The 25737-nt window shown below is 37.5% G+C and overlaps 1 protein-coding gene across 6 annotated transcripts; it reads right to left on the bottom strand.

The window, feature by feature from the left end:
• Positions 1-96: 96 nt before the first annotated feature.
• On the bottom strand, positions 97-24849 carry nsd3 (nuclear receptor binding SET domain protein 3). Of its 6 annotated transcripts, none has more exons than XM_039676478.2 (24): positions 24513-24849; positions 23918-23961; positions 22181-23208; positions 21907-22066; positions 21414-21568; positions 20730-21332; positions 19436-19553; positions 19248-19339; positions 18600-18645; positions 18347-18477; positions 18027-18152; positions 16405-16531; positions 15989-16186; positions 15731-15910; positions 11985-12134; positions 9974-10130; positions 8747-8949; positions 8498-8610; positions 6773-7042; positions 5431-5547; positions 5203-5344; positions 5018-5124; positions 4635-4839; positions 97-3384 (listed from the first exon to the last, which is right to left on the bottom strand). In XM_039676478.2, exons 3-24 carry the CDS (start codon positions 23159-23161, stop codon positions 3095-3097), a joined length of 4671 nt encoding a protein of 1556 aa, XP_039532412.2. In that variant the 5' UTR covers positions 23162-23208; positions 23918-23961; positions 24513-24849; the 3' UTR covers positions 97-3094. The 6 variants fall into 6 exon arrangements, with proteins under 6 accessions (XP_039532412.2, XP_039532418.2, XP_039532415.2 ...); XM_039676484.2 differs by having other exon boundaries at positions 11985-12008; XM_039676481.2 differs by having other exon boundaries at positions 22181-23205.
• Positions 24850-25737: the final 888 nt, after the last annotated feature.

Below are 25737 nucleotides of genomic sequence, written 5' to 3'. Positions count from 1 at the left end.
CGAACCCACGACAATATTTTGCACATGCAAATTTCCTGAGCCACGGCCATTTGAATACATAATTACGACATATTCATTCAAACGTAGATTCAAAGAAACAGTTGAACATTCATTACAGTTTATTGAAGTCAAACCAGGCAAGTCTGAAAACGTTTAAATCTGTGGAATGTCGCTTAAAGTACTCTCAGAATAAATTATGAATTCTGAAGAAATACATCTCAAAAGTTGGTCAAATAAAATACAAGAAAAGAAATGTACAAAATGTTTCTACGTTCACAAACATTCAGAAGCAATATTACAAGCATTCTTTAAGACACTACAATATAATGACAATGGAGTTTTTTTTTCTTTCTTTTTTTTTGTTTTCGACTATGTACAATTGATCAAGCATCATTCTCTTACACAATGCAATGACATAGGCTACATAACATAGCCAAAGAAATCTCTACATCATTAGAAAACTTGGAGAGGACATACATTCTACCCAAGCCATATCATTTAGGATAAGTTTTATTCAGTTGGAGTGTGTAATGTGATTCAATGCGCATGGTGAAAAATATTACAAGAACATTTAACTTTACACAAACTCTGTAACTCAGTAGCAAGAATTAGTAAACAGTCTATTTAAAAGGAATGTGAAATCAGTACACAGAAATCAAAGTGTAAGCTGGTAGGACACCACCTTTAGTAAATTTAGTTAACCAACACAAAGAACATGCTCGGATAGCACAAAATGATAATGACACCTTCAAATACACATAAAAAAAAATGTACACAAAGTACAGTGCACTGACACCAAACACTGGAATCAATGGAGGTAATACACTTTTAACATTTGAGCGGCAAAATCTATATAGCAACAAATCATCTAGTCAGATCACTGAATAAACAAATGTTGCTGAAAAAAATAAAATAAATGAGGGTTTAAACAAACCGTCGAAATATCACCAACAAATTCTAGTGATCATCCGTATCCATTTAAAAAAGAAAGAAAAAAAGGCCAAATATAGAAAATTAAAATAAGTAAAAATAGTACCAACAATGGCAAAACCAGGCAAAACAAACATGTGCTTTGCATCCCGCCAACTGCATTTTCATGATATTTTTAATCAACAACATAAGGGCAAATATTGGTATTTTCAGAAAAAAAGTGCCTATGAATTAAAAAAAACAATAAAAGTAAGCTATATAAAAATAAATGTAAACTATAAAAATATCGCATATCAGAAGATAAACAAGCAAAAGAGACTCAAAATGCCTTTCATGTTTCAAAGACGCAGATGCAAGTAAGAGCACACATTATTTTCATAAACATACAAATCTCAGTTTGGCAGTCAAATCGTCAGAAATCCTTAAATTTGCCGTCGGATGCAAGGATCCAGTACAGATATCCACCAACAACGCTCCATTTCGAGACCAAATAACAATAAATACAGAAATGAACAAAAGGCAAAATGGACACGATTCAAGTAAAATGAAACTTGCAGCGCTTTCCCTCCTTTCCGTAAAGTGACAAACATACTGGTGGTGCCATCACGTATAATACTTGCACTGTGGTCTATAAAAACGTTCATGTGAAATGACTAACGAGTAAGTATACAAAGCCCATGTGCCGAAGCCGTCGAGATCGAGTCTTCATCCGTGCAAACTGTGGCACAGCACGACTGCACAGCTACCAGTAACGAGAGTAACAGTTCCACTTTACAGCACAGGCATCAAAGCTATTGAGTTAAGTAGATTCACATCAAGAACAAGTCACAGAGAGGAATATGCTACACTCTGCCGTAAACCGTACAGCCCTCCCACTACATCCGACGGTTCGGTTTTTAGCAAAGAAGCGCGTGCCGTTACAACCGAACGATGCTAAAGGAGATAAACCAAAGTGTGCGGTTAAGGTACGGTTTGATACCTTTGAAATGAGTACTGCAATCTACGAATACGATCGAAAAACCCCCCCAAAAAACTGTAAGTCTGATTATATTTACACTCGGAAACAAATGTAAAGAAAAAAAATTGAAAAAAAAAAAAAAATCACATTATTTTAAGATTGTACTCACAGTCTCACAACTAGCGCTGCTCGGAAACATATGGGTTCCTCGTATTTGATATAACACACTGGCACCTGTTCAATACTCACAATGGTAAATATCCGTTTAAGACACATGGCAGTGTTGGAGTATATGTGGCTTAACACTACACCGTCAAATGTTACCGTTTGGACACGTCGGAACTGATCTTCTCGGGTGACCGATAGTTATTTCTAACACTTATACCTCTGAATTTTTACTCAATGGACCAAAAGATGAGGGCAATACAGTACCGGCCAAGCAATTATGTCATTTTGCTGACAAAAAGGGCACATATACAACAACACGATTAGTGATATCAAATTGACTAATACAGATGAATAATACTGTACATTGTGAATGGATGTAAACATCGACATAAATATATTAATGATTATATATCTTACAAATCACAAACTCACTGGAATGGGGGAGGGGGGGGGGGCAGTTGAACAAACCTCGTATGTCTTTTGAATCAATCTTTTTTTCTTTTTCTTTTTTTTGGATGTTACGACAGGCTCATATTCAGACATGTAGTGAAATCCTACTGGAGAAGGGCGAATGGTTGCGCCTGAAACATATTACAACAGTCTTTGCTATTTACATGAGGTACATAAATAAAGTTCTTGGTTTAAAGTGTTTATAGCGTGTTTTTAAAGTACCACAGATGTGGAAACTGACTTTGCCGCCGAAAGGCGTCGCTTTAACCGAGTGTGTTTTTTTGCCGAAACGGAGCACGTCTGAAAAAACAGGGAGAATTAGCTGGGAGCTTTTGCTTATAAAACCAGAAGTGAGTCGCTTATATTGTTATATAAGCCCGTATGAATTTGACATGAGCTCGTAAATTGTGACATGTTTGAAAAATTCATATCAGCTGCTGTAGATTTGGAATGAATCAAACCAGTTTGGTCAAGTCCACTTGCTTTGAATGAAAAGTGGACCAGCTAGCTGCATGTATCTACTGTAGTTTGTGAACTTTCATGTACTTTGAAGTTGGCTTTCAACGCTTTCTTGGTGCTTTGGCCCATTCACTCTCCCTCTCCCCCCTCGTCGTCGTCCTCTTCCTCCTCGTTGCCGTCGTCCCCTTCCTCTCCGAGTTCAATCAGTTCCTTCTTTACAGCGAGCTGGCTAGTGTTAGCCTGAGGCCCTAAGGGTCTCTGGGGGTCGTGGTTGGAGCAGCAGGGCCGGTTGTCCAGGGCAGATACTGCCAGCTGTCCTCTCTCATGCTCTCGGCAGAAGGATGCGGGGCAGAAGTGGCAGAAGGCGGCGGCGGCGCGCTGGCACACGCTGCACTGATGCCAGGGGCATTCCCATCGCCCTGTGAGAGACAGAAGAAACACATCAATCGCACAACAGGAAAGCAGCTCAAGAAAACTGTTGCTGACTTTTTTTTTGGCCAGGCAGTGTTTTTTTTTTCTTTCTTTTTTTACAAGTATCATCATGAATTATTATTCATTCATAAATAAAGTTTAGGGATGCACGATATATCGGCCACATTATTGGTATCGGCCGATATATGATAATTTTTAATGTTATCGTTGTAGGAACATTTAGCCGATATCTAAAAGCCGTTTAGTAATGTATATTTCTTTCAATAATAAAATAATGTATTATTTCGTTCAGCTGAGGCAATTTAGATGTGCACTGTTCAACATGATGCTTTTAAATTGCTTGAAATACGATTGAAATCACTTTAAAAAAAGGAAAATCCAGTTAAAGTGCAAAATGTGCAGCGCAAGTCTGTCATATCGGCTACACAACATTAAAATGAGAACATAATAATTGTGTTTGTATCTTGGCTTTTAATGAGGAAAATCAAAAATTGTCTAAAAATTTGGATTTAGATTTATCGGCCAAAATATCGGTTATCGGCTTTCAAATATAAAGATTATCGGTTATCGGCATCGGCCAAAATTGTCATATCCGTGCATCCCTAATAAAGTTATAAAGTGGGGTAAACATGACATTTTACAACCTGTACTAATCTTATTTGTCATAAATGGTCAATTTAACAGCAATTTTCAGACACAATTGGCCTAGACACGATCATGAAGGTCCGCAGGGGTCCACTCTATGATATCATTTCTGTTTTAGTTTTTTACCCCCTGCATATTGGCTTTGGCCAAAATGAAGAAAATATTTTTGAAACATAAATAGGTGTAGTTTAACTATTATATATAGTTTAACTATTTTTATTTCAACAATTACCAGAGGTAAATATCAGCTTAGATTTTTTTAATAATGAATATATATATATATATATATATATATATATATATATAAACTACCGGTAAAGTAGTTCTTTCTCCAAAAATGTTTCATTATTAAAAAAATCTAAGCTGATATTTACCTCTGGTAATTGTTGAAATAAAAATAGTTAAACTCAAAAATACGATGTCAATTTAATGTTGTATATTTTTAGCATTAATGATCTATATTTTAGACATGAATATGGAAATATAAAATGCAATGTCCATCCAGAATGTAGCAGCAATGGTGACTTCAGGAAGCATTACTGTGAATTTCCCACAGTCGACAAGCAGAGCTGAAGTGACGGACAGCACGTACCGTATGGAGGTTTAGTCAGGTTGAGGCAGAGGAGATGGTAGGCCTTCGGGCAATCTTTTTTGTCACACATGACCAGCTCTCCTCCCTCTCCACAGCAGTAGCAGTAATACTCATGGGTCTGTTTGCTCTCCGTCTTCAGTTTGCGCTTCTTGGGCTTGAGTTTAGCATTGCGCACCTTCTCTTCCCTCTCCATGACCACTGCACTCTACAGGAAGTGAAAAAGAAAAGGACAAGGAACCAAGAGAATAACAAACATCAAACTAGAGTCAAACAAAGCTCAAATACACCTCAGCTATTGGAGACTTTAGAGAATTGTCAAAGGTGCAATAGGAAATCATGGGTAAGGATTTCATGTGTCCCTGTCTAATTCAATTAGGCTGTACCTTGGGCTTGACTCCAAGAAAACCACTGCAGTTCTCGGACCCGCAGTGGCACGATGTCCTCCCATTACCCAGACAGTCCAGGTTGTAATTAAAGGTCAATTCCGTGTCTGAAGAAAATATGATTTTTAATTAGCTCCTAAACAAACATTGTCACTTTTTCAAAGGAAACACTTAGTATTTCTTACCAGCAGCGATATCACACAAAGTGAAGAGTCCTATCCGCACATCTCCGTTCACGGTCCACTTCTGAGTCTCACAGTTGGGACTGCAGCTGTGATTCATAAAGCGTGACAAATTCCCTTTGGGTCCAGCATCAATCACGCGATCCTGAGAAACACAGTAGGGTTGACTTTAATACAGCTGAGATGACGTGATAATGTGACATGCACAAAGTGGACATGAAATAGCGGTACCTTTGTGAGGGTCAGCATGTAAAAGTTGGTCACATGATTCTCATTAGCATTTCTTATTCGTTGCTTGCACTCCTCTGAGTCAATCAGTTCCCCAACATACTCCATGACGAAATCCCCCTAAATGCAACCAAACAATGCCCAAAAGATCAGTTAAAAACATCTGACACATAATGAAGGTCAAACTAATCAAGTAGAAAATATTCACAAAAAGCTTTTCACATCAAATATTTCACACTGATTATTTTTGACATTCCAAAAAAGTAAGAATACCTTGATTAATTGTTCTACATAAATTAAATTACATCTTAGACACAAAAAAATAATTCATTATAATAATAATAAAATGTGATATTCTGATATTGGGCTATTTGAAGGATGTATACATAAAATTGCAATTTGTTTGTTTTTTCCATGTTTTTTTTGTGCTGAAAAGCAGGCCACCATCTCGAAAATAAATAAATAAAATGAGAGTATTCTTCTTATATTTACTTAAAAATACTAGATTCTACTCACAATTCTGAAACAGCAAATTCAGCAGCAAAAACAGCAATTTCTGACCTATTAAATATCTTTGAGCTGAGCAAAACAGTATTATTTTAGTATTTTGACATACTATTACTAATTATTTATTACTATAGTACTATTTATTAATATTTTGCATTAGCTTTTATTTATTTATTTTTTTAGTTTTCATTTGGACCTTTGTTTTTGTTTTTCAATTATTTACCATTATAATTTTTAAAAATTATTAAATTGAATTTCTGTCCAGGTAATCATTTTAGTGGTTCAACTTAAACTTAAAGGGATAGTTCACCCTAAAATGAAAATTCTGTCATAATCTACTTACCATCAAATTGTTCCAAACCTGTATGAATTTCTTTCCTCAATTGAACACTAAAGAAGACATTTTGTAAAAATTCGGTAACCAAACAGTTGACGGACCTCATTGACTTCGATAGTGAAGGAAAAAATACTATGGAAGTCAATGGGACCCATCAACTGTTGACATCAACTTGAGTGTGAGTAAATTACAGAATATTTATTATATTTTTTGGCTGAACTATCCTTTTAAATCTAGTTGTTCATCTTTTTTTTTTTTTTTATCTAACATTTTATTTGAACTATTTCAATTGACAATGTTTAAATAGTTTTGGTTTATAATACACCTGGAGCATACTTATAAATAAAATCTTAACTGTTGTAAATTCCTATAGTGACTAAATATTTTTTTCACAGACGTTCTTAATATTTGAACTTATAACTTCTCTGAATTAAATTCTGAATTTTGTGATCCAGGCCATTAGTGCTATTCGACTATATGCTCAGACATCCAAACTCTCACCTTCTTGAGGTCCTGCTTGGTCTTTAGGCCCCACCCTCGGCCACTGGTCTTAATGACCTCAGTGTCAGGGTAGAGGCGTTTGGAGAAGCACTGGTTGTGGCAGTGGTCACCTGCAGGACAGACTTGCGGGTGGCACTCGTACTGCAGCATGCGGTTCAAGCATTGAGAGTCCTGGCTGCACGGACGTTCATCTGAGTGTTTGCAGTTGCAACGTGGGATCTCTGAGAGGTCAGCGAAGTGCAACTGCACCTTCCCAACTGGCTTATTGGACTGAGGTAAGAAACAAGGACAAGAATACAGAACTTTAGTTTGTTATATGATGTTTGCTTTTTTTTGTACAGTTAATAAAAATACAACTGTTCATTGTTTGTTCGGGTTCATTAACTAATGTTACCAGATACAACGTTTCATTTTAATCCCGTATTATTTAATGTGGAGATTAACATTAACAGATTAATACATCCTTTAGAAATATTTTTTATTGTTAGGTCATGTTAACTAATGTAGTTAAGTAATGTTAACAAATGAAACCTTACTGTAAAGTGTTACGGAGCAAACTATGAACTGTATAGCTAAATATTTTGACAATGTTTAAAAAAAAATAGAATTTTTTTAAAGGGATAGTTCACTTTGAAATTAATTTTTGACATGTTTTAGCTTAGCTCAAGGGCATCCAAGATGTACGTGTCTTTGTTTACATAGTATTTTCAATTTTGATATTTTTCGGTCAAACCGGTGTTGTCTGTCAGTCATATAATGCCGTTTTAGGGGGTCCACCTCAAAGAGCATGCACAGAGAAGTCAAAATGAAACATGATTTAATGACTCGTAAATGTAAGTACACATTGATGGCCTAAGACACGAAACGAGCGGTTTGTGTGAGAAAACGAACAGTATCTATATAGTTTTTACCTCTTGTTAACAGCCGTCGAACTGATTTGAATCAGATGTCCAACTGAACCGAACTGAACCGTCTCCAGACGTTACGACGGAAGTGACCTCTCGCGTGTCTACGTCACGTGTTGTTTACACAGAGATTTCGGAAGTTTTACCTTTCACTAAACATATTTAGATATATGGGTAATCGCAATGGAAGATGATTTCGATATATCTAAATATGTTTAGAGGAAGTTTTACCTCTCACTAAACATATTTAGATATATATCTAAATATGTTTAGTGAGAGGTAAAACTTCCGAAATCTCTGTGTAAACAACAAATTCGTGTCTTAGGCCATCAATGTGTACTTATATTCACGAGTCATTAAATCATGTTTAATTTTGACTTCTCTGTGCATGCTCTTTGAGGTGGACCCCCTAAAACGGCATTATATGACTGACAGACAACACCGTTTTGACCAAAAAATGTAAAAATTGAAAATGCTGTGGAAACAAAGACACATACATCTTGGATGCCCTTGAGGTAAGCTAAAACATACCAAAAATTAATTTCAAAGTGAACTTTCCCTTTAAATACAATTTAAAAAAATTCATTTCATAAGTCACTTGATTATCAAAACAAAAATAAAAAATTACATTATTACAACATGGCTATTTAAAATTAAAAGAACTTGCCAGCCAAAATAGTTATATTATATAGTGATATCATATTAGTGATATCATATAGTTATATATGATATCACTAACATCTACTGAAAGACACTGCAAGCTTTTCAAAGAGAGCAACACATTTTTGCATAGATAGAGTATTTGAGCTAGATCCAGTACCTTGATAAGTTTGTATGGTGGGGGTCTGCGAGAGTTGCGCTCCTGTTCGAGGGCCTCCTTGGTTTCTCGCTGTGCTTTTAGTTCCTGGAACCTTTTTCCTGCCTCCTCAAGTGCTTTACACACACAAAAAATAACATTTATAAGTCAATTTAGCTTAACATTTATTCAAGTCATCACCTTTACATGCATTATATGGCTAATTAATAAAAAAGACTAATAAAACTCCACTGAATTAGTCTAGTGTCTCACCTTTTTTAAATGTCTTATTGATGCCAACCTGCCCCTCAGCAAAGTTCTTATCACTCTCAACATATGGGAAAACTCTGCCCTGGTTTATCCAGTAATAGTCATGTGATCCAAAGAAAAAGACTGGAAAGTCGCCAATGTCGTGCTTGAGGCTCTGGATGTTCGAGGGAACCAGGCGAGGGTTGCATATCTCAGCGGGCCACCACCTACACATGGTTCAACATCAACATTAAGTATACAACTTATTCACTGGTCACACAGTTGAAATTTAGACATTATATTCTTGGAAACTAAACAAAAAACTGGTGATGTTGCACTCGAAGGAGTATCCAAATGTTTGTCCAAGCTCAATACAGGCGTGTATGGATGAGTATAGGCAGAGGGGCATTACATTTAACAGGTGCATCTCAAAAAATGTGACTATCGTGGAAAAGTACATTTGTTTTATAATTTAACTCAAAAAAGTGCAACTTTCATATATTCCAGATACATTAAACAAAGTGAAATATATCAAGCCATTTTTTTTGTTTTAATTTAGATGATTATGGATTGCAGAATCCTAAAAATAAAAAAAATCCAGTCTCTTAAAATATTTGAATATTTCCTAAGAACAATCAATCAATCAATCAATCAAAAAAAAAAGTATTTACAATACAGTTCAAAAATGTTCTGAAAAGTACAATGTTCATTTATGGACTCAATACTTGGTCTTCAATGCGGTGGCGGTTTAGTTAATGTGGTATGAGTCTGAAATATATTGCATTTTCACTTTTTTAAATAAATGACGACAGATATTTTTTTCAATCAAATTTTCTGAGACGCACCTGTAGGATTCTGCCTGTGCCTCTGACTAGCAATAGCAAATTTCAATAGCAATATCACAGCTGTGCCTGTGAAACACAGTTATTTTAAAAGATAGGAACTGTTTAAAAAGAAAATGGTTCCACTAAGCCATTTTTATGGACCTATTCACACTAATTCTAAATTTTAAAAACAAAAATTTTAAAAACTAAAATCGTGGTGAACCCAAGATTTTTTTTATGCATTTTATGCATATAAAAATGTTAATTTATTTACTATATTATAAATTATTGTGCATCTGATTTTGTGTGAATATCTTTGGTGCAATTTAAAAAAATATATATATATTTTTGTGCCATGAGCATGCCTTTAGTTTAGTAAAATACACTGAAGTAGACACGGAGACTTTCAACAGCTGAACAGACGTACCTGTAGTTGCCCAGCTTGACCCAGACTATCTGCTTATAGTGAGGCTTCTTTCCCGCTCTGCATTCCCCACACAGCCACGTCCCCTCTGGCATCTCCATGTTCAAGCACTCGGGGTGGAATGAGGCGGGACAGGCCTCACAACACAACAGTCTTCCTCCTTTTTGACAAGCACACACACACACACATAAACACAGAATCGAATAAACGGGCCCACAGTATCACCACATGCTTGTCCATTCCCAATAAGGCGGTATTCCACAAACCTCATTCCATGAGCATGTCAGAATCAGACAGTTATATTTCCTCTGAGATCAACATACGTCTCTGAAGTGCTTCAACGCATACGTTTAGATTCTAAATGCCAATTTCAAGTTTAATTTGACAGGCTCATAAGACAGGGTTTGATGACTAACACCTTTCACCATTGTTAATGTGCTTTTTTGTGCCAGGTGATTAAATAAGCAGCCAATAGTGAATGATCAGAGGGGGAGGGGAACTATGGGAAACATGCCGTGATGCAAACTGACTGATTGTCCGCATTAACATCACCTGCCGTACAATAGAGCATGTATTTTGGATGGTGTCATTTAAAATGCTTGGTTTGACTGACAAGAAAAATAGGGCTGATGGACAGCAAAGGAAGGCGAGTGTCCACTTTTCCAGCCGCTTTGGTTCCGGGAGTGTTTTTCCGATTCATTTTCTCCAGATCGATTTTAAAACAAAAAAATCTTAAAGAGTTCTGAACCTTACTAAACCAACCAGCTTTAAATGAATCGCAACATCATATTCACTTAAGCAAAAAAAAAAAAAGATTTAGTATTTAATTTATGAGGGAATGGAACAACTCATCCCATGAATCATCACAAATTACATATATATTTTTGAAAGGTACAATATACAAACTAATTAAAAGCACAAAAACTATACATTTTACATTCACATTACTCACCCTAGTGTTGTTCTAATGCAGTATGCTCTTTTTTCTTTCTCGCACACAATGCTGACGTTGGTAACATTACCAATTTGAGAACAAAGTATAATTTGCATGGTTTTGCGTGAAATGATAACTTATAAGCGATTTTTTGATTTAATCAGTGCGATTTCCTGCAATGTCAGAACCAGAACAAAAGTGGTTTCCTACTAGTTTAGATTTTCCGGTGAAAATTCTTATGTTTGTCATACTTCCAAAAACAATAATCTGTGATTCTGAATGCAAGTATCCACATCGGCGTGGTGATTGACAGCTGCCCACTCTCCTCAAATATTGTGTTCATCCACGCTGTGCCGTGTCAAGGGTATTGAAGTACTCACGTAAAGTTGATGCGAATGACTGAAATTGCAGATATCAAACAGAGATGGCGACAAAGAGGAAAAACGCCAGACAGCTTTAAAACACCAGGGTGAGTAAATGACTTAAACTGATATCTCACTGACTAGCTTTAACAGAAGCATCATTGGAACTCAAGATGTAGAAGTTATCTTTAAAAAAATAAATTTCTCTATGGAAAAAATGAATGGGATTTTTTTACTTCCGGGACCCTGCCGTTGGTTCTATTAAAATTGCCATCCAAAATATGTTTATGTTCAGAGGGTGGTAGGGTACAATTGTGCTCAAGCAAAACAAGCCAAGCAATTAATGCTGAGCCAAAACTGTGTTACGGACTCAGAATAACATGAATTACATGACATATCATAACCTAGTTAAATTCCCATGAGTCTGTTAGAAGCATTTATAGGTAGACAAAGATTTGACTTACGGTTCCTTCTATCCCAAAAAATGTCAATCCAAATTAATTTTAAAAGGCTGCAATCTGATTTTAAAGTAAAGAACTATGAAAATTTAAGATATTTCTTGCTGTGTGTTATTTCAAGCCCACTATGTGCATTAGAAGCAGCGTGATGGTGTAAAAGAAAAAGCAATAAAATGACCCCAAAAATAAAAAGTAGCAATAAGACAGCTGTGAAAGCATACAGATGGCAAACTACATAAACCAAGAAAACATGATTTTACCTTTCCCAATATTCTTTTTGGTAGCTGACGAAGAAGAAGGAATCATAGGTAATTTCATCAACTCAGCACGATTTGACTCAGTCAGAAGGTAGTGCGACTTAAAGGTATATGAACTTAATATGGTGTCAGTATGGTCGTGCACTAAAAGCCCTACACGAGACAAACAGGAAAAGTCATGAGTAATGAAACTACCCATGATTCCAGAAAACACACATTAGGAAAAAAAATGACACGTGATTAAATAAGTAGTCCTGAAAAGAGAACACAAAAAAGGAGAGTCTAAAGAGGAATACTGCAGTGTTAGAGTGGGAGCTTTAGGGATTTGCTGGATAAAATTTGTTCTGGAAAAACAATTCTTTCTGGCAGGTTTCTGCTTTCAAATGCTAGCCAAATGTTAAATGAACAATTCATTTAAATATGTAAATTGAGTTAATTATTCATCCTCATGTTGCTCCAAACCTATCTTTCAGTGAATAAAGACTTAAATTTGAGCCAGTTTCGCACAGATATGGCTTCAGGAGACTTGGGAAACTAGGGCTACATTCAAACTGTTATAACCATTTGTGGGTATCAAGGAGCCGATATCTTTGATATCGATTTAGCTTTCAAATTGCCGATAACACGTCCTCTGTGTATAGGGAACGCCAATACTGACCACACATTTTAGGCTACAAGATAAGATATTTGTCAACGATGCTCAGGATCTGTTGCGCAGCAAATCCTCTGCCATCATTTTGTCAGTAATCTCTCTCCTTATTCTCATCACATGATAAGTGAAATCGGATTCCAGTTGCGACTCTGCACCTTGTGCTGTGTGGAGCAGATGCTACCAGTTTATAATTGTTGAGTTTCTTGTCCAACTGAACAAAATGGTTTTTATTTTTTATAAAAAAGCCAAATGAGAGAGGGGGCGGGGCTGCGGTGGCCACATTATGGCCGTTTCTCAAAACCAAGAATGCAAAGAATGGACTTGTGTTCTTGGGAAGAAAGCTCTTGCTAGTTGTTCTTGGAAGAACGAACTCACGAGGTGACGAGCACACAGAACGCTGCTGACAGTTTGAGACGATGTGTTCATGCTGGTATTGCGCAATAGTACCCCCGCACAGACGTCGTCTGCAGTGCCCAAACATAACGAGAATTATTATACAGCCAGGCTTTATCACCCAAGCCTACTCTACATACACTACAATGTAATGTATATTCATAACAATAAAGCAACACCTGTCTCATTTTAATTCTGCTTCTGTTGTTTGTTTGTGTACATCACTAGCCAACGGCGGGAAAAAAACGCTGGTAATATTCGGTAATATTCAGGTAACTTTTGACCTGCCTCTCTCTCCTTCCCGCTCCTTCCGCGAATGACGAAATGAATTATGGGATATTTCTGCCGTCAAGTTCACACAAGTTACCAACCGATGCATCCTCGGTAAAATGGGAGTGTCAAGAACACATCCGGGATTTTTAACCGTTCTTGCCTAAATGCAAACTTGTGTATTGGGACAGTACTTGGGCCGCGACTGATGACGTTTTACAAGTCCACAAGAACACAAGTACAGACAAGAAGGCATATTGAGAAACGGCCTATGTAATCCAGTGTTTCCCAACCCTGTTCCTGGCGGCACACCAACACTGCGCGTGTTCTTTGTCTCCCTAATCTAAAACACACCTGATTCAACTCATCAGCTCATAATCAGATGGGTTAATGAGCTGGTGAGTTGAATCAGGTGTGTTCGATTAGGGAGACAAAGAATACGCGCAGTGTTGGTGTGTCGCCAGGGACAGGGTTGGGAAACACTGATGTAATCGGTGTACGGCAAGCCTAGTTGTGAGTAGAGCCCGACCGATAAAGGATTTTGAAGGCCGATACCGATAAAAAATATTTGTTGGTTTTAAAATCCGATATATCGGCCGATATTTTTATTTTATTTTTTATTTCAGAAAAACGCAACAAAACATTAACAGATTTCCCTAACATCCCCATCAGTTTTTATAATTGTTATTCAAGCAACGAGTGTTGCCCACAGGGACAGTGTAGAGTGCCCTCTGGTGGACAAACTATACAACCCCAACACTCATGACATGGTTGAAGCATGTTTCGTCCATTTTATTTATTTTTTTAATATTCATTTATCCGAATTTTTTTTTAATACTCACTATTATAAGTGCCGATACCGATAGTTTGGAAAATCCCTAATATCGGCCTGCCGATAAATCGGTCTGGCTCTAGTTGTGAGTCCTGAAATTTACAGGCGACCTTGTCGCTCCCATAAACATAATAGAGTGCCGAAGTTACGATGTCACTCTGTAGGCCAAAACGCGGACGCGAGTTAACATTTTAGGACTCCGGGTTCCCGCACTCTAAACTCTATGGGATTTTTGAATGGGTTTTTGCTAAATCGCCTGAAATAAGGTCTGTGGTGAACAAAGCCTCTACATATTTTCACGTTTTGATCTATGACATAGAACACACAGTTATAATTTGCTTGTGGTTTTTTAAACTTTATTGTGTATTTTTGTGTTTTTTAAAAACTTTATATAGGCTTCAAAATGTATACATTTTGGATTAACTTGTAAAGATTATCTTGATAGACAAAACGTGTAAGGGTCACAACTCTTTGTTAAACACAGATCTTATTTTTTGTGATTATGCGCTGCTAGCTTCTGAGTTGTCCTACAAAGTGACGTCATCACTTCGGCACTCTATTTGTGTGCAAAAGTAACAAGGGGGTAAAAAACAACAAACACAACATTCTTCTTTTTGTATTTCAGAGATAAAGTGAAACGAGTTTGGAACAACATGAGGGTGAGTAAATGACAGATTTAATTCCTTTAAATGACATAGGTTGTATAATGGACAAATATTGGTTTTAAAGATCAAATGACATGCAGCTGCTCCCATGCCAACACATACAAATTCAGTTTAGCATTACCAATTAGTTCCTGGAGAAATTAGTGTTAGATATTTTCTACAAAAGTGGGAAGGTGTCTGAATCTGATAATTTCAAAACTTGAAGATGCAATCAGTGATTTTCACTATTGTGTATATTCTAAGAAACCAACGCTGAGTGTATTTACATGTGCAACAAAACACTATTCAAAATCAGTGCATTAAAAATACCCATTTATTAAATTAAACCATAATAATAAATAATAATAAAGTTACATTTATATAGCACTTTTCTAGGTACTCAAAGTGCTTTTACATATTATGGAAGGGGGGATCTCCTCAACCACCACCATTGTGCAGCATCCACCTGGATGATGCGACGGCAGACATATTTCGCCAGATGGAATGTCTTAACTGGAATGTCTTAAATTATTAATGATTTTTAATTTTTTTATGTTAAAAGTTCAAAATTAGATATTATATTTTGAACTCAATCAGTCCTTCCCCAGAAGTTATTAATTAGTAGGAAACAAACAAGATCTGATGGATCACAAACACACAGTACATCTAACAGTAAAGGATTAGATGACAAGAGAGAAGGTCAGAGGTCACATTAGTGTCCTACTCTTAAAGAGAAGGAACATTGAACACTGCAAAGGATGACACCAGAGAACATTAAAATTCTAATGTGGTGTGAAGACTGTTAAAAAGTGTTGCATTCCCTAAGTGCATATATGTTTTAACAAGCTCATTTAAATGTCATTTAAAGTGTAATGCAATTAACACACAAATCTAATCAACTCAGTAATTCTGACATTAGCTATTATGCAAGGACTGGAGAATGTCAGGCTAAACGTACCTCGAGCGCAGATGAAACACCAGCCTACGTTTACAGGTGAGGAAAAGTGTCCGTTCTTCCTGGAACTGGAGTGGTTGCTACATATGATGATGTGGGGTGTTATCAACAAACTGCCAGCCGCCACGCAGCCGTCTCCTGTGTGATACGCCACCGGACAGCGGATGCATCGCATCATACGGCCTTAAAAGAAAAGAAAAATGTTTCAGAAAAATGCTTCTGTAAAATACAGTGAATAAGTTCAATATATATGTGGTGTACCTTTGCAAGCTTTGTGAAGGTCTCTGTCGAGACAGCATGTGGCACAGCTGTGCTGAGGGCAGCGGAGGCCTCTAGTATCGGTGGTGGTGCCAGTGAACTTGCGGGCACAGGTATCGTGGTAAAAACGGCCACAACCGTTCACCGAACACCGCTTAACATCACCCTCCGTGCCCTTGCAGGAGAAACAAGGGTGAGAACCTGGAGAAAGTGACGGTGAAAAACAGATTAAAAATTATTTGAAAACTAAAATTTGAATTCTCAGAGAAAAATTAAATGCATGACATAATAACCTTTTGAATCTATTCACATTAAGACATTGTATTGCAACAGAGTTCTTTTTTGTCAATGTTATTGGTGGGTTGTTTAAATGATTACAGCTTTTGAAAATCTGATCACAAATCAGATGTATTGCTCACCTGTCTTACACTCTGGACACAACAGTTCACCCTCTGTTCCACTGTTAGATCCCATACACTCTGGATGAAACAGCCTGTTACAGTCTCCCTCACAGCTCACCAAAGAATCCCCGAATGTTTCACACACCTATGAGATTGTAAAGAAGCACCACCACAACAGATTATTATCACACCTGAAAGAGTCACTCAAAATCTTATACTATTTTACATTTCTATGCAAGCTTGTCAAATTTACTTTATTTTGCAATTGTTAAATTTAACCATTATGTTTTTTTTAAGCAATTGCTAATAGTTTATATCGCTCAACTTTATTTTTTAGTAATTCAGAGTTTGTATTTCCCAATTCTGACGTTTCCCTTGCAATTCCAATTCTCACTATTAACTAGTTGCTTATTAGAATGCATATTACTAGGATGTTTGTTTATTAGTTCTTATATAGCACATGTCAACGCTTTATTCTGCATCACCATATTCTATATCCCTTAATCCCACCCAATACTTAAACTTAACAACTAACCCTAATCTAAAGAGTGACCGAACTTATATAATAACAAACTGCGATAAACTGCAGAATTGCAAGATGTAAAGTAACAAATTGCGAGACAAAAAAAAGTCACAATTACTTAATTTCTATTCCATGGTGAAAACAAGCTTCCATAGGATGCTGATCAGCTGCGACCTCTAACTCAAAGCCACAAAAAATAGCTGTTGCAAAACCTAGTGATAACTTTTTAAAGCACCGATAAACAACAGAATGAAGTCATCTTTCAATTAAAGTATCACCTAAAGACATTTTAGATGAGATACAGTGACAGTAAAATAAAATATAATGTACTGTTCAAAAGTTTGGGGTTAGTCCATTTCTAAATTAAGTATTTTATTCAGCAGGCCAAGGATGCATTAAACTGACCAACAGTTCAGACATTTGAAATGATTGCTGTTCTTTTGAACTTTCTATTTAAATAATACAGAAAAAAAAAAATGCATCGCAGTTTCCACAAAAATAGAAAGCAGCACAACTGTTTTCACCATTGATGCGAAGAAGAAATAAATCTTGAGCATCAAATCAGGATATTAGAACGATTTCTGAAGGATCATGTGACTGAAGACTGGAGTAAGGGCCTGCTCACATTTCACGTCTTTTGCGCGCTCAAGTTTGTTATTTCAAATGTAGGCGCGCGGTATGAGCGCTCATAATGGAAGCGACGTGGTCGCGGTGCGATGCACTCGTTTTTGCACCGCTCCGCATTGAGATAAAAGTGCACAGTAGGTCACGTGACAAGAACCAAACCGGAGCGCAACCACACAAGCTATTTGGAAAAAGGAGAATGCGGCGCGCCCAGCGTTTTCTACGCGTTTTTAGGCGCTATATGTGAATCCGGCCAAATGATGCGGAAAAATTAATATAGAAAACAGCTCTAAATTGTAACAATATTTCACAATATTACTCTTTTTTTACGGTATTTTTGGTCAAATAAGTGCAGCCTTGGTGGGCATAAAAGAGAGTTCATTCAAAAATGTAAAAAAAAAAACAATATAATTTTAAAGCTGACCCCAAACTTTTGAACAGTATATTGTGTCATTATATATAATGTTATATAAACAGTGTATATAGTGCTCACATGGCAGACTGTGTCCTTTTTTGAGGAATTTCCTCCCTGACGGGACAGGCTGGAGTCCACGGACTGCGCATCAGATCCGTCAGCATCTACTGTAGCCGGACTGTCCGAGCGCTTCCCAAATCCGGTCTACAAGGGATGCAAATGGATGCAAAAATGTGACTTTAAAGCCAAAGCCCATATGACATTTGGTTAAACATGCCAAACACTTAATTGAACAAATTTGTCATAACAACTGTGTAACCCAAGATGAAAAGTATCACTCAGGTGTCAATCAACAGGTCCTGCTAGTACTGTGACTGCATTTTTGAGTCTAGCCTGACCTGTGGGTCATTGAGGCCCCTGGAGTCAGAATCAGAAGTATCTCTGTAGAGTGAGCTGGCCATCTCCACATCAGTAGATGCTCGGCTGCGTTTCTTCAGTGGTTTACACGAGTCTGAGATCTCACTGGCACCTACAGGATTCAAGTAGCGTTAGTGGTGGGGGTTTGATAGAAATGAAGAAGTTATAGGCTGACCATTTAAAACATTACATCTAAGAAAACAAATGTAAAATTCATCTTGCAGTGCCAAGCACCTTTTTGCGACCCTGTTCTGAAATCCATCTGAGGTGCTGTTTCAGCCTGCAGAATAAAAAAAAACATAAGGCATGTTTGTTATAAGATTTTCCCCTTTAATTATGTCACTTTTCTGCTGGTATTATGACCAGAGTTATCGCTGCACTGCACTTGAATTGCATTTAATTTAATTGTGCATATTTTTAGCCCAAACTGCATCTTTTTTGCAAGTTTAGCCAATTACAACAAAAGTCAGGGCTGTTTACCAGACACAATAAATGTTGCAAAAATTTCGTTTTCTTTAAAAGTGGTGTTTGTTTAAATTTTCTTTCAGTCATGACATCAGTAATAATATTGTACAAAATTCTTTCATTATTTTAAGAGCCAATTCAAGTGTCTGGATTGTAGTGGTGGAGTGATGCTGTGACGCTGACTACAGTCAGTCAGACTGTAGTAGTCTGCTGTATTATCCATGACTTGCCCGTAAGACGGGGAATTGTTCTGTGCAAATAATGTTCTTCAAAAAACATATAATAGATAAGAAATATATAAATAACAGGTTTGCATCGTTATCTGATTTGGATCATTCCTTTAGTGAAACTAAATAAATGCACTGGGTTTGTTGCATTCTTCAATTTTAAATAATGGTACAAATGTATGCACTCTACCTGTTCTTTCTTCACTTTCTTTTTTGGCACTGGTTCCACACTCTTCTCTGACTCGGAACGGCTTCGCACAGACCGGCGCTGCTGTTTTCTCTCTGGCGTCACACACACAGGATGTTTTCATAGATCAGACTTGAACTTGAAGGACACCTGAATATCACTGTCAAAGGGAGTTTGAGTAACTCAAATACCTGTGGATTGCTCTGCTGAAGCGTGCTCAGATCTCTCCTGGTCACTCCAGCCTGAGGGAGACGCAGCTCGCTCCTCTTCACTGGAACACGTCTCTGCTTCTGCTTTATCACTGGAGCCCTATTGTGGAATAGATTGAGAATTTACCAACGACTGCTTGTCAGAAAAGGTGCAATTTCTTCTTAAGCAGCATGCATGAAGAGTGAGCGCAAAGAGCCATTATTTCGGGTTAGCTAGTTGCAGCTTAGTAATTAACTAAATTGTAGGCTATAATAGCTTTGCATGTACATTAACAACATTTTAAAACAAACTTTTAATACATTATACTGGATAAGCAATGTTACAAAGCAAATATGTGGACGTTTATTCTAGACTAGCTTCAATTTAATACCCTGGCTTGAATGAGTCAGATGTGCAAGCTAGCTTACTGTATATTGGCAAATGTGGGTGCAAAATGTGCAATAACAACTTATAAATTTAGTATGCAAATAGCCAGTGTTATATTAGTATTCATTTACTATAGTATTTTAATATTTTCTGTTCCCTTTTGTTTTTATATTTTCAGATTTTTTTTTTTAATTTTTGATGATTATGTTATTTTTATTTTCTATTTAGCAAGCTTTATTTTTATTTCAATTTATTTTAGTTAGTTCATCTATTTCTTTGAGTTTAAGTCAAATATTATATATATATATATATATTTAATTTATTATATATATTTATTTTATTTAAGCTTTATTTTAATTTACACATTTTTTTGATTGGTTTTAGTTTGTTGAGAGTCACAATATCTGCAAGTATCTGCTGTGGAAAAAAAAAACAACAACAAAAAAAAAAACCGGTAAAACTTTAAGGCCCAATTCTCAAAAACTTCTAAAGCATATATTAATACTTTATTCTGCATCACCATATTCTACATCCCTTAATCCTTCCAAATACCTAAACTCAACAACTACCTAAATAACTATTAATAAGCTGAAATTAGGAGTTTGAGGCTCAAGTCATAGTTAATAGGTAGTAGTAAGAATTGAACCCTGAACTAAAGTGACCAAACATACATTTCATTAGACATTTCACATTTTTACTTTATGGCATAGTGGTAGTAACTTGTGGGGAACTAGTGTTCAGACTGAAGAAATTGTAGCTATTTAAATTACACATTTTTTAATTTACGTTTCAACGTTTGATTGACACTTTTCTTTATGAAACTGACATGACAGTGATTGATGGTGCCATGATATTACTTCCTGTAGTAGCAGAGTTCCTCACGTTCATGAGCATTTTTTCCGTTCTTACCTCAGGTGACTGAACCTGATCGCTGGGCCTCTCCTCACTCTCTGTTGTCTTAGGTAAGTCCACCTTTTGCTTTGGGAGTTGCCAGTCGCACTTTATGATCTCCACGTTGAGTTTCTTCATGGTAATGGAGAGTGGGAGGAGCTTGCGGGCTGCAGCGGTCCTCCAAGGTGTCCTGACTGGAGGTGGGGTGGGTTCCTGTGGGTGGGGATCTGGTTTTGGTGGGCTACGGGGTTGCTCTTGGTCCATATCAACCTCTCTCTGATTGGGAGATGATGGTTCCCCACTACTATTGATGCTGCACTGCCTCCGCGGCTGCTGCCGACGAGGCAAAGGCTCCTCTTTGGATCCGGCACTGCCTTTAGAGCGTCTTTGCTTGCGTTCAGGCCGGTTTTTACCAGTCGCCCTAGGTGAGGTCACAGTTTCATTTTCAGTTTCAGCAGCAGCAGCACCAGCAGCACCAGCAGCAGCACCTGGTTCCTTGTCAATGTAGATGAAGGTGTAGGTCTCGTTGCGTTCTTCTCGTGTCATCTGCAGTGCGGCTTCAGCGTGACCCACACCCACTTGCCACTGGGCACGCTCCTTCTGTGACTGAGGCTTTAGCAACTATAAAATAAACAAACCAAAGAATGAGCACTCTGAAAGGACCATAGAGAGGAGGGCACCCAATGTAGAGGTATGGGATACCTTTTGTTTCTCCGTTGGGTTGGTTGTCTTCCGGAGTGTTTCTGCCTGCAACTCCTCAAATTGGCTCTCACCCTGGTAAACCACAATTCTTTTCGCATGTATCCAGGCCCTCTCAGGGACACTCCCAAAGAATTGCACATGGAATTCCTTAACACCTTTCAGGAACCATAGAAGCAAGATATTAGAAACATAAATTTTAAGCAAGCCAGTAGAATTAGTAATTGAAATGCCCAACATGACTATTCTCAAATTTCCCCATTTACAGTCTGAAGGAGTTGACACTAGTTGCGAAATTCAGAGCCAGTCTGCAGATTTGAGACAATCAGAGTTGGCAGGTTTCACAGTGTGAATTAGCCTTACGAAGCCCAGTTTTTCTATGTAACCATTTTCAAAGTCGGCAAGTGTATGATACCAAGTGTTTTAAAATCTCTTCAGATAGATTTATGTAGAGTATAACAACCTTAACAATATGTACTTGTAGTAGATAAGTTACCTCTCGTATTAAGACGTATATGAACGTTTGACTGAGGGTCTGATGACACCATGCACGGCCACCAAGGATACGTCCCGACCTTAGCCCACACCAAGTCACCGATCTCATACTCTTGACAAGAGCCAGTGCTAGTGATGACCGAAGGAAAGTGCTTTTCAACCTAAACAAGAACACAAGAACGTCTTGGATGAACGTAAACAAGAGATTCACAAGACGTTTTCCACATCTTCCTAAGTGGAAACAATTATATACATGTTAAAAATATAAAACTTACTTTCTGTTCCTTGGGTTCTGCTTTGGGGCTTTTGAGGGTTGAAGAAGGTTGCTCTTCTCTGAAAGCAACATGACCTTCGCTGAGCTGTGCGGGGTTGTGGACAACACTGGAACGTTCTTCCACTTTGCATGGCTGCTGGACCTCCTCTTCGTGACAAGCACCATGCCTGCTGCTTCTCTTTTTCCTCTTCTCTTTCTTCTGCTCATGTCTTCTACTTGAAGCCTCGCCGGACTGAAACTCTTGCAGCAGGTCCCCACACAGTGAGGACTCAAACAGCTCCCTGCCATTCTGGTAGGTCTTAATGATCTTTATTTTGATCTCTGGGGAGCTGGTCTTTTTTGGAGTGTTGGTAGATTGAACAGTGGGGTTGGAGACGGTGCTTTCTTGGGGTGACAGGAGGGGTGGAGAAGAGGGCAAAAGCAAGGGAGGAGGGGGCGGCAACACGTGAGGCATTAAGTGAGAGACAGGAGGCGGGTGATGGTGGTGAGGTAACAGTGAAGGGTTATGTGGGTGATGTTGCTGCTGCTGATGGTGGTGATGGTGAGGAGGATGATGAGGCTGGTGATGATGATGGGGATGAGGCGGAGGTGAGATGTGTGTTGGTGGCTTCTCCTGGACCACTGGGGGTCTCAATACAGTGCCCTCACCGAGCAGCAAACTGTGATCGCCATAGTTTCGTATGGCACCGTAGCCATTGGCTGAGCCATTGGGGAACTGAGAGTACAAGGCAAACTTGGCCTGTTGCTCATAGGTACCTACGCCCGTTGGGTAACCGTTTGTAATAACTGGGAGGTCTTCAGCAGGGTAAGAAAAGCCTGGCTCCAAAGGAGACTCAAAGTTTTGCTGTCCTCCATCATCTCCTGGGTCACTGATGGCTTCATAGACATCCTCCTGTCTGATGTTGGCGGAGTCAATAAGCTGAGGGGGTTGCTGAATTGTGTTTCCCATGATCCCTTGCATGAAAGAGAAGGAGAAATCCATTGTTCTGCTCCAGCATCCTTAAGTTTCCCTTTTTCTTACAGGGCCTGCTGATATAATGAGGAGAAACAGACAAAATGTGTTTATGACACATAAAAAAAAAAAACTTTACCTCATCTTATCACATTTGTGAAACACTGCTCCAGGCAATAATGTTTACTAAACTATTTAATATGTTTATTTTAAGCCAAAATGGGTCAAGAATTTGTGGTTAATGCTATGCAAAAAACTAGGTGCTTCTGCAACGCTGCAATCTCCCTCCCAAGGGATAAAGTTTACTCTACTAGACTAGTATACTCCAAGTTATGCCTTTCCCAGAATTTAGAGAGGAAACCTAAATTAGAAAGATTATATTGAAATCACACAGCCTGTTTGGCATATGTATTTCAAATCAAACATGTCCAATACCATTTTCCTCATACTACATTCCCGCTACTCCCTATTTATTTGTAAACAATGCATTACAATAATTTGAATGTAATTAAATCATCTTTTGAATTTCTCATTAACTTATAAGGTTCTCTCTCTTTAATTAGAAGTACACTATGCCAGCTGGCCAAAAATAATTAACGTTGCCATCAAAACAATGTTTATTTTGTCTATTTTGCTTGTTTTGTCTGTCCAGTAAGAACAGAAATAAAACCAGTTTAATACTTTAATTTAGCACATAAACCACACCACTTAATGCCACATAACAATAAAAGACTGTTTATAAACAAACCATACTGTAAAATTGTGTTTCATGTCAAAGAAACAAACCTGCAATGACCAGCAGTTGGCTAACATTAGCCTGCTAGCGTTTTCTGGATAACAAAACAGAGCCGATATAAGCATACTGTTAATGTATACACACACACACACAACTTAGTGTAAATGCTATATGGGCCACGAATAAACAAAATTAAGTTATTGTGTAGTTAAAGAAACAAATCCTGTTTTCCCAGCATTGTAAAGCGGACCCGTGTTATGTCGCTGCATTACATGAAAGGCGGCGTTAGCGGATGTGCTAATGTGTGTAACGCTACATGGGGAAACATTAACACACGTACATCTATGGTTTATCACTGGGGAATATTTTAAAAATTCGTTTTGATGCAAAATTGTATGTTTCTTAGTCAATTGCATCAAGCGGAGAGCCTCAAAAACTGAAGAAGTGAATGCGAACATGCCAACATGGCTGCCCGTGCCCCTTTAAATCAAATTGGCCATATTACATTCCCATCAGGAAAAAGGTGCGATGAAAACCATTGCTTTACTGTAACCAAAAGCAGAAATGCATGCAGCGCTTGTTTGGTTTCAACGCGATATTATGAAACGAAGCATTGAAACAGCGGTAGAATAAAAGCGTCTGTACCTTCAGCGTGTTCCATTCTAAACAAATACACCAAATAAACTGGATTCCTGCAGCAGTTAGCTAACATAAATATATCAACACAAAGACCTATGACTCCACGTTTTTTTTAGTCTATTCCGTTGTTTGGAAAGAAAATGGGGCTAGATCAGTCGTATGTCGATCCCCATAATAGGATGTGTGGCTGTGGAATCGGGAGAGGCCCCGTTTTTTTGCGGGATGCTCCTGCAGACCTAGGGAAATTTGGCTCCCATATATTTTATTATAGCCGTCTCCCTCCCTCTAGCTGTAACAAAAGCCCCTCTGCTTGAGGCCTCTGTCTCAGCGCCAAAATAAAATCTCCCCCATTGGTTGTGCAGCAAGATGTGAGGGGCATGTTGGGACGAGTAGTTTTTTCTTTTTCTTATGTTATGATAACAACAAAATAAAACCACGTAAGTGAGATGATTACACTATTATTACTTGACACCAAAGCATTAAGCTGTAATGGACGAATTACAGAGTTAAACTATAATATCGTTTTTATTTTCAATTTTACTATAATTTTAATATTATAGCAGAACTATTTGACAATATTTGTTATTTTAGAGCATACAATAATTCACTGCACATTATTATAACATGTGAATTTATATAAACATTTAAGATATTTTTATGCATTATGGATAAAGAAAGGGAAAATACTTTTATTCATTAAATGAGGCCTAGACTATTTATAACTACCAGTTTAATTTTACCGATTTTTTGTTAATTAATCTTGGGCAGTTTGCACACACATGCGCGCGCATTACATGCAATCTGTATTACATAATCAGATTCCAGAAATTAAATACTTGTATATATAAATAACCCCCAGTCTGGGAAACCCACACGTAATATAATAATTAATGCACTTCACACTCTTGACTTTTTTTTTTTTTTTTTTTTTTTATAAATATATGGTTCAAGATTAGTATTCAAATGAATGTGATAAACGAGGTAGGGCTAAATAAGTAATCAAAAAGTAATCACTAAGTAGTCAGATTGTATTACCGTAAATGTGTAATGTAATGTGATCGTACAATTAAAAATAAGAACAAACAACAATATTATTTAGGATTTTATTTTCCTTCCCATAAGGATTGTAGCGCCATCTTCTGCACAAATACCTAACAACCATGTGAATAAAAAAAAAAAACGCCTTGCTAGCACTGATCTAGGTACTGCGAACATGACTGTTGCCATGGCA

Source organism: Pimephales promelas, chromosome 23 (genome assembly GCF_988280905.1).
Source record: "Pimephales promelas chromosome 23, fPimPro1.hap1.1, whole genome shotgun sequence".
Taxonomy (NCBI): domain Eukaryota; kingdom Metazoa; phylum Chordata; class Actinopteri; order Cypriniformes; family Leuciscidae; genus Pimephales; species Pimephales promelas.
Note: the sequence above shows the minus strand (reverse complement) of the source record. Positions and strands in the feature narration are given on the sequence as shown.